A 10,013-nucleotide genomic window follows, 5' to 3' on the forward strand; every position below is an offset into this window, starting at 1 on the left:
TATCTTTGAGATAAATACCTAGTAGTGCAATTGCTGGGTTGTAGGGTATCTCTATTTTTAACATCTTGAGGAACCTCCAGACTGTTTTCCAGAGTGGCTGCACCAATTTGCATTCACCAACAGTGTGAGAGGGTTCCCCTTTCTCCGCATCCTTGCCAACACTTGTTGTTTCCTGTCTTGTTAATTTGTGTCATTCTAGCTGGTGTAAGGTGGTTTCTCTCGTGGTTTTGATTTGTATTTCCCTGATGGCTAGTGATGTTGGACATTTTTTCATGTGTCTATTAGCCATTCGTATGTCTTCTTTGGAGAAGTGACTGTTCATGTCTTCTGCCCATTTACTGACTGGATTATTTGTTTTTCAGGTGTTAAGTTTGAGAAGTTCTTTATAAATCTTGGATACCAGCCCTTTATCTGTAATGTCATTTGCAAATATCTTATCCCATTCCATGGGTTGCTGCCTAGTTTTGTTGACTGCTTCCTTTGCTGTGCAAAAGCTTTTTATCTTGATGAGTCCCTAAAGTTCATTTTTGCTTTTGTTTCCCTTGCCTTTAGTGATGTGTCTTGAAAGAGGTCGCTGTGGCCAATGTTGAAAGAGGTTACTGCCTATGTTTTCTTCTAGGATTTTTTTTTTCTTTTTTTGAAAAAGATTTTATTTATTTATTTATTAGAGAGAGAGGAAGAGTGTGAGTGAGAGGGAGGGGCAGGGGAAAAGGGAGAGAGAGAATCTTTTTTTTTTTTTTTTTGAGTTGATTTTTAATTTTATTTTTTATAAACATATATTTTTATCCCCAGGGGTACAGGTCTGCGAATCGCCAGGTTTACACACTTCACAGCACTCATCATAGCACATACCCTCCCCAATATCCATAACCCCACCTCCCCTCTCCCAACCCCCCTCCCCCCATCAACCCTCAGTTTGTTTTGTGAGATTAAGAGTCACTTATGGTTTGTCTCCCTCCCAATCCCATCTTGTTACATTTATTCTTTTTTTTTTTTTTTAAAGATTTTTTATTTATTTATTTTGACAGAGAGAGAGCACAAGCAGGCAGAGAGGCAGGCAGAGAGAGAGGAGGAAGCAGGCTCCCTGCTGAGCAGAGAGCCCGATGCGGGGCTCGATCCCAGGACCCCGAGATCATGACCTGAGCCGAAGGCAGCGGCTTAACCCACTGAGCCACCCAGGCGCCCCTTGTTACATTTATTCTTCTACCCCCTTAACCCCCCATGTTGCATCTCCTCTCCCTCATATCAGGGAGATCATATGATAGTTGTCTTTCTCCGATTGACTTATTTCTCTAAGCATGATACCCTCTAGTTCCATCCACGTCGCCGCAAATGGCAAGATTTCATTTCTTTTGATGGCTGCATAGTATTCCATTGTGTATATATACCACATCTTCTTTATCCATTCGTCTGTTGATGGACATCTAGGTTCTTTCCATAGTTTGGCTATTGTAGACATTGCTGCTATAAACATTCGGGTGCACGTGCCCCTTCGGATCATTACGTTTGTATCTTTAGGATAAATACCCAGCAGTGCAATTGCTGGGTCATAGGGTAGTTCTATTTTCAACATTTTGAGGAACCTCCATGCTGTTTTCCAGAGTGGTTGCACCAGCTTGCATTCCCACCAACAGTGTAGGAGGGTTCCCCTTTCTCTGCATCCTCGCCAGCATCTTTCAATGTTGAAAGAGGTTACTGCCTATGTTTTCTTCTAGGATTTTGATGGATTCCTGTCTCACATTGAGGTCTTTCATCCATTTTGAGTTTATGGTTTTGTTTTTTTTTTAAAGATTTTGTTTATTTATTTATTAGACAGAGATCACAAGTAGGCAGAGAGGCAGGCAGAGAGAGAGGAGGAAGCAGGCTCCCCACTGAGCAGAGAGCCTGATGCGGGGCTCGTTCCCAGGACCCTGGGATCATGACCTGAGCCGAAGGCAGAGGCTTTAACCCACTGAGCCACCCAGGCGCCCCTTGAGTTTATGTTTATGTGTGGTATAAGAGAATGGTCCAGTTTCATTCTTCTGTATATTCTTCTGTCCAGTTTTCCCGGCACCATTTATTGAAGAGACTGCCTTTTTTCCATTGGATATTCTTTCCTGCTTTATCGAAGATTAGTTGATTATAGAGTTGAGGGTCCATTTCTGGGGTCTCTATTCTGTTCCACTGATCTATGTGTCTGTTTCTGTGCCAGTACCATGCTGTCTTGATAATCACAGCTTTGTAATATAGCTTGAAGTCCGGAATTGTGATGCCACCAGCTTTGGTTTTCTTTTTCAAAATCCCCTGATGATTCAGGTTCTTTTCTGGTTCCATACAAATTTTAGGATTGTTTGTTCTAGCTCTGTGAAAAATGTTGACGGTATTTTGATAGGGATTGCATTGAAAGCTTAGATTGCTCTGGGCAGCATAGACATTTTCACAGTGTTTATTCTTCCAGTCAATGAGCATGGAATGTTTTTCCATCTCTTTGTGTCTTCCTCAATTTCTTTCATACGTATTCCGTAGTTTCTGGAGTATAGATCCTTTACCTCTTTGGTTAGGTTTATTCCTAGGTATATTATGGTTTTTGGTGCTATTGTAAATGGATTTGATTGCTTAATTTCTCTTTCTTCTCTCACATTGTTAGTGTCATCAGGCATTTCCTGACTAGTATTTGTATTTGATATGTTTAATTTCGATTTGGTATTATACATGTTCTGGGTCTACTCAGAAGAGCTGGGAAGAATCTTGGGGTTAGTGCTTCTTAACTTAGTCCTAAAAGCCTTGAAAGCTCACATCTTTTAGAGACTTGTATGTAAGAGGCCAAGTTCATGTGTATAATCCATTTATTTTAATTATTTCCTTATAAGAAGATGGTATGTGGCTTACATTTTATTCTACTGATATTTATTATTACAAATATTCACAAATGTGAGGGGCGCCTGGGTGGCTTAGTGGGTTAGACCACTGCCTTTGGCTCAGGTCATGATCTCCAGGTCCTGGGATCGAGCCCCACATGGGGCTCTCTGCTCGGCAAGGAGCCTGCTTCCTCCTCTCTCTCTGCCTCCTTGTGGTCTCTGTCAAATAAATAAAATCTTAAAAAAAAACAAAAACAAAAACAAATATTCACAAATGTGAATATTAACATATTCAGAAATGTGTTAAAGTCAATTCAGTTAGCAAAATTTATTTTGTGGTTTACCTGTATATGAGGACTGCTCTGAAAGAGAAAGAGGATAGTGACTAAATATGTAGGTTTTAAAAGTTGTTTATTTTTTATTATTTTTATTATTTTTTAAGATTTATTTATTTGACAGAGATAGTGAGAGCAGGAACACAAGCAGGGGGCGTGGGAGAGGGAGAAGCAGGTTTCCCACCAAGCAAGGAGCCAAATGTGGGGCTCAATCCCAGGACCCTGGGATCCTGACCCGAGCCGAAGGCAGACGCTTAAAGACTGAGCCACCCATGTGCCCCTTAAAAGTTATTTAAAAAGAAATACTACAGTAGTTCCTCAAAAAATTAAAAAGAGAATTATGATCCAGCAATTTCATTTCTGGGTATTTACCCAAAAGAACTCAAAAGAGGGTTCAGAGACTTTTTTTTGTATATCCATGTTTGTGGCAGCATTATTCACAATAGTCTAAAGGCAGAAGCAACCCCAGGTGTTCCTGGACAGATGAATCAATATATAAAATGTGGTATGTACATATAATGGGATATTATAAAACCCTAAAAAAATAGGAAATTTGCACATATGCTAAATAAACCGTGAGGATCACTTGCTAAGTTAAATAATCTGGTTAACAAAAAAGACAAATACTTTGCAAATTCACACTTAACCTAGATCAGTTAAATTCATTTGTAGAGGCAGGAAGTGGAAGGGTGATTACCAGGGGCTGAGGAAAAAGGAAATAGGGAGTTGCTGTTTAATGGGTTTGGAGTTTCAGTTTTGTAAGATGAACAGAGTTCTGGAGATGAGCTGTACCACAGTGTGAATTATGTACTTAACACTAACCTGTACACTTAAAAATAGTAAAGGTGGTAAGTTCTATGTCACATGTGTTTTAACCACAAGTAAAACACATTTTTTTAAATTGCAAGTAAGTATGTCTTCGGGTATTGAGGTATGAGTTAATTGAATTAATTTCACTTAATTGGAAGTCTTGTTTACATTTTTGTAAGGTTGATCCCAATGACTTTCATTTACAGTAGGACTTACTGTAATGTCTGACTTCTCTTTACTGACTCGGTAATTTGGGCTTTTGGGTAACACTTGAATAACTAGAAGAGGTAATTTATTACATGTCATTTGTGGGTTGAGTTACTCCCAGTGACATGATTATGAGTATTATACTCTCACTGAGTATTTTTAAATTCATTTTTAAATTAAGTTTTATTTAAAACTTTTTTAATTTAAATTCAGTTTAGTTAACATATACTGTATTATTAGTTTCAGGGGTAAAATTTAGTGATTCATCAGTTGTATATACCACCTAGTGCTCTCATTACATCAAATGCCCTCCTTAATGCCCATCACTCAATTATCCCCGCCTCCTCACCCACCCTTCAGTTTGTTTCCTGGAGTTCAGTATCTCTTACGGTTTGTCTCCCTCTCTGTTTTCATCTTATTTCATTTTTCCTTCTCGACCCTATGTTCATCTGTTTTGTTTCTCAAACTCCACATATGAGTGAAATCATAGGGCATTTGTCTTTTTTTTCTGATTGACTTACCTCGCTTAGCAAAACACCCCCACCCCATTCTATCCATTTTGTTGCAAATGACAAGATTTCATTCTTTTTGATGGCTGAGTAATATTCCATTATATATACACACTTACACACTCTATATATATATAGTAATATTCCATTGTGTGTGTGTGTGTGTGTGTGTGTGTGTGTATCACATCTTTATCCATTCATCTGTTGATGAACATCTGGGCTCTTTCCATAGTTTGGCTGTTTTGGACATTGCTGCTATAAACATTCGTGTGCACGTGCCCCTTCAGATCACTACATTTGTATCTTTAGGGTAAATACCCAGTAAGGCGATTGCTGGGTCCTAGGGTAGCTCTGTTTTCAACTTTTTGAAGAACCTCCGTACTGTTTCCCAGAGTGTCTGTACCAGCTTGCATTCCTGTCAACAGTGTGGGAGGGTTCCCCTTGCACAGCATCCTCCTCAACATCTGTCGTTTCCTGAGTGGTTCATTTTAGCCATTTTTACTGGTGTGAGGTGGTATCTCATTATGGTTTTCATTTGTATTTCCCTGATGCCATATGATGTTGAGCATTTTTTCATGTGTCTGTTGGCCATTTGGATGTCTTCTTTGCAGAAATGTCTGTTCATGTCTTCTGCCCATTTCCTGATTGGCTTTTTTGGTTTTTGGGGTGTTGAGTTTGGTAAATTGTTTATAAATTATGAATAGTAGCCCTTTATCTGATAAGTCATTTGCAAATATCTTCTTCCATTTTAATATTCTCATTATGTTCTCATTTACATCCCTGTTCATCAGTGACTACAAAGAACTTTATTTTCACTCCTAGAAAGAAACAAAGAAACAGTAGGAGTCTATACTGACTGAGAAGTTTATCATGCGATGGCTAATGAAGCTGTTTTTTTATTTATTGTATTTAGAAATATTATAGTTTCTGTACTTGTTAGTATTATTATATATAAATAAAGCCTCTGATCTGTAAATAGCACTGTACTTGTTAGTATTATTATATACAAATAAAGCCTCTGATCTGTAAATAGCTGTGCATTTTAATTTTGCTGTGTTCTTGACAGGGCACAGAGAAGGCACTTTCAAAACTTCATGAGTATTTCCCTGAAATGCAGATTCTAGCAGTTAGCGGTAACTACTGTACTGACAAGAAACCTGCTGCTATAAATTGGATAGAGGGAAGAGGAAAGTCTGTGGTTTGTGAAGCTGTCATTCCAGCCAAGGTTGTCAGAGAAGTGAGTGATTATTTTTATTATTTGTATATATAATAGCAATATTATTGTTACTTTTATTACTATATTTTTATTTATATATTATATATACATATATCTTTATATATTATTATTTTTATTATTTTGTTAATCTTTAATTGGGTTAAAGATTGGGGAAAGGAATACTAACTCTTTTTTTAAAAGATTTTATTTATTTGACAGAGATCACGAGTAGGCAGAGAGGCAGGCAGAGAGAGAGAGAGGAAGCAGGCTCCCTGCTGAGCAGAGAGCCCGATGTGGGACTCGATCCCAGGACCCTGAGATCATGACCTGAGCTGAAGGCAGAGGCTTAACCCACTGAGCCACCCAGGCGCCCCAAATATTAACATTTTAAGTAAAGCTTAGTATATGGTGTATTTTATGTTAAAGATGACTGTTGCATGTATCTTGCCCATCAGTGGCATTCACATGAACAAACTTGACTGATACTCTTTATTGAGGACAAGTCTTCAGTGGGGCCATATCTAAACTCTCTTGCTTTACCAAAGGGTAGATCTGGGTAGCATACCCTGAATCTTCTGGGGGAACATGTAAAATGTGCACAAATCTGTTTGCTAGGTATTAAAGACTACTACAGAAGCTATGATTGAGGTCAACATTAATAAGAACCTGGTGGGCTCTGCCATGGCCGGGAGCATTGGAGGCTACAATGCCCACGCGGCGAACATTGTAACTGCCATCTACATTGCCTGTGGACAGGTGAGAGCTCAACCTCCACTTTACTCTTCTCTTTTGTAAAGGAAGGGAAGTGTTATACTTCGTTTAATTTTTTTCCAGGATGCAGCACAAAATGTTGGTAGTTCAAACTGTATTACTTTAATGGAAGCAAGTGGTCCCACAAACGAAGATTTGTACATCAGTTGCACCATGCCATCTATAGAGATCGGAACTGTGGGTGGTGGGACCAACCTGCTCCCTCAGCAAGCCTGTTTGCAGGTATGACACCTCAGCCTCAAAGTTGCTGACCTCAAGCCTACTTCTGACTTGCTGGGATTCTGTTTCTGCCTGGCATAACTTGTCACTCACCTGAGTTTTAGCGGGTCTTTTCATTCTTTTTGCTTCTCACCAGCCTAACCTATTGTATCCAAGTAAGCATATTCAGGCATGTGCTTAGTAAAATGAGAAAGTGGATTAAGAGAGCAAATGAATGTTCATTTACTCTGAGTAAGTGTCCTGCAAACCAGGGTGTAGATGTTATGTGCCCTGTGGTCTGTATTATTGTCAGTGCTGGCTGTCAGGTCTTGGAAATTGAGTACTTCCACTGGAAGTCCAGTTCTATTCTGATGCCATTGTAGTTGCCCTTCTTTCAGTTGGTAGCGAAGGAAGCTGTTGCCGTGACTTTAAAGGTGAGTCCTGCTGTGTCTCTCCCTGGCTGCAGATGCTAGGTGTCCAAGGAGCATGCAAAGACAATCCTGGGGAGAATGCCCGGCAGCTTGCCAGGATCGTGTGCGGTACAGTAATGGCTGGGGAACTGTCACTGATGGCCGCATTGGCAGCTGGACATCTTGTCAAAAGTCACATGATTCACAACAGGTAAGACTTAAAGATGTATTTAACTTCTTTTCCCTAGACTTAGGATACGCAGTACAAAAACCTATTATGCAGATACAATAGTTCTAACTTAAAATTCTGCATTCTTAATGTTTTTTATATCTCTACTTTGTCTTTTTCTGCCATAGGTCAAAGATAAATTTACAAGACCTCCAAGGAACTTGCACTAAGAAGGCTGCTTGAATAGCCTGACTGCTCTGAACTGAAACATGGGCATTGGGTTTTAAAGGACTAACATAAAATCTGTGAATTAAAAAGCTCAGTGCGGTGGTATGTTGAGAATGAATAACATGATCTGTGAGACAACGACTGCTTGGTGTTTGGCTGTTTCAGAAAGGTCTGAGATCCTTCTTTCCACGCAGATTTCTCAGATCTAAAAATAGTGTAATAGTTTACATGCTGTGCTCTCTGGAAGGATCTCAACAAGAATACCATACTTTAAAGCGTCACAGATGGTAATCTACAGCTCACTTCTGAAAGAGAATACAAGCTGGAAAAAAGTGTTTTGATGAAATCCATGGAGTTCGTGATGATCAGTGTGAGATTGACCCTCCTCTCTATCCTCCCTTCCCCTCTGGTTGAAAATGGATTTTTAAATTATACTGTAGCTGACAAACTGATTTCATAGTTAATTTATTAAGTCTGGGTTATAGGACTTCAAGAGTTAAGAGCGAAGTTTATTTTTTTGTAAACTAATACTTCATTTGGTGCTGGTCTATTTTGATTTCTCTTTGGGGTAGCCATTGTGATTCTTCAGAAGGGGACCTCCTTTCTTCAAGGGAAGAATTACTCTTATTCCCAAACTATTGAATTATGTGCTAAGCAGTGCTAAATCATTCTATCAAGAAAACAAATCACTGCATTAATCTCTGCAGGCTATTTGTTCAGAGAGGCCTTTTGTCTAAGTATAAATGTTTGTCTAGATGGCTAGAACGCATCTTCTAGCATAAGGCTTTAAGGAACAGAGTTTTGCATTCTTTGTTAAAGATACAAGAGCTCTTTATGTTGCTTAGACAAAGGTGACTCTCTTCATCAAGAACTTGTAAGTCTGTGACCTCTCAGAACTCAGAGGGTAGAAAACAGGTTGGAAAGAAAAATATCATTTCTCTAAGCCAACTTTATTTACTTAAAAGACAATTAAATTTATTTAGTGGAAAAATCTAGGTGTTTTGTAAAGAACTGTTATCAAATCTGTATATGTTGTAATAAAGCTTCTTCTGCTAGGAGTTCATTGAAAGTGTTAAGAAATAAATAAAAATCAACTTGTATACGGATAAAACATTCTAAGCTTGGGCCAGAGAAGACAGTGTTTTTTAATGTTGTCCAAGAAACCCTGGCTTGCTTGTCGAGCCGGATGAAAGGGAAATCAGCTTTCAGAGCCAGTGAAGGTGCCACGTGAATGGCCCCAGAGGAGTGAGCTTCATTCCTGCGGCCAGGAGGTTGGTGACTGAAACATTCACATGGGGCTCCTTGATAGACCCATAAAAGCTCTTAGCTTCCTCAGCAGAGTTGTTGAATTTTAATTTTTTCTTAATGTACAAATTTTGTATAAATAATAAAGAACTCCTTATTTTATATTACATTTAATGCTTCAAGTGTTAGTCTTGGAGAGAGAAGATGGACTCTGAAGAACATTCCAGTAATGCCGTGGCAGCATGGAGAGCCTCTGAGTGATTGTGTCTGCAGTACTGTTGTGGAAGATTGATCTTTGCTGTTGGATGTAAAGTTTAAATTGCTTCTCTTGAGACTTTCAGTCAGTGACTTATTTATCCAAACTTTTCATGGAAGTGGCAGTGAAAAGTGTGAGTCTTCATTCTGGTGACTGTAATCAATATTGTCTTGCTAAATTAATGTTTTGTACAAAGACTAAATTGTATACATTTTGTTATACTTTTTGCCTAGTTACAGTAAATTATGAAAAGAAAGTTGATGCTGATCAGTGTAAACAGTAACCTTTTCTTGTTTGGATTAACCCTTGGCCTGAGGCCCTGGAAGCTTGAAATCAAGTCTCACTAGAATGGTAACCTAGTAATTTCTGCTAGGTGTCCTATGACCGTTCATCATTTTCCATTATGTGCTCCAGTTCCTCTGACATTAATGGCAGGCCAGTTTTGTATGCATATTAAAATATTTTATACTTTAGAGAATTTGATTAGTTCAGCTTTATCTCATCTCAACTGTACTACTTTTGGGTATTTGGGCATGAGGCTTAGTTGAGAGGAAAAGGGCACAAAGACCCGGCAGCCAAAACCAAATGGCCATTGTATGCTGAAGCTGTAACAGCTTACTTGGGGAGTAAATCTTAGTATAGCTGAAGTTGGCCTCTTTAAAGGCTGAGTGCTGTTTACTTGCAGTTGTTGACTGCCCTCTGCTATAGGGAGAAAGTGAAAGGCGTGTTTGAACCACTTAAGAACCAAGACCCAGATACTAGAAAATCAGTTTGAATTTTTCTCCTGAAATGACAAGTGATCACTTGTATGATCAGCCCCTT

The 10,013-nt window shown here is 38.9% G+C and overlaps 1 protein-coding gene across 1 annotated transcript in view; it reads left to right on the plus strand.

The window, feature by feature from the left end:
• The window catches only part of HMGCR (3-hydroxy-3-methylglutaryl-CoA reductase), a 28,292-nt gene extending 18,623 nt beyond the window's left edge, over positions 1–9,669 (plus strand). The window contains exons 16-20 of the mRNA XM_047730050.1: positions 5,765–5,935; positions 6,530–6,670; positions 6,749–6,907; positions 7,350–7,504; positions 7,651–9,669. Of these exons, the coding sequence (XP_047586006.1) occupies positions 5,765–5,935; positions 6,530–6,670; positions 6,749–6,907; positions 7,350–7,504; positions 7,651–7,705 (681 nt within the window). The 3' untranslated portion in view covers positions 7,706–9,669. The remainder of the gene's footprint in view (positions 1–5,764; positions 5,936–6,529; positions 6,671–6,748; positions 6,908–7,349; positions 7,505–7,650) is intronic.
• The last annotated feature ends 344 nt before the right edge of the window (positions 9,670–10,013 follow it).

This window comes from Lutra lutra, chromosome 5 (assembly GCF_902655055.1).
Source record: "Lutra lutra chromosome 5, mLutLut1.2, whole genome shotgun sequence".
Taxonomy (NCBI): Eukaryota; Metazoa; Chordata; class Mammalia; order Carnivora; family Mustelidae; genus Lutra; species Lutra lutra.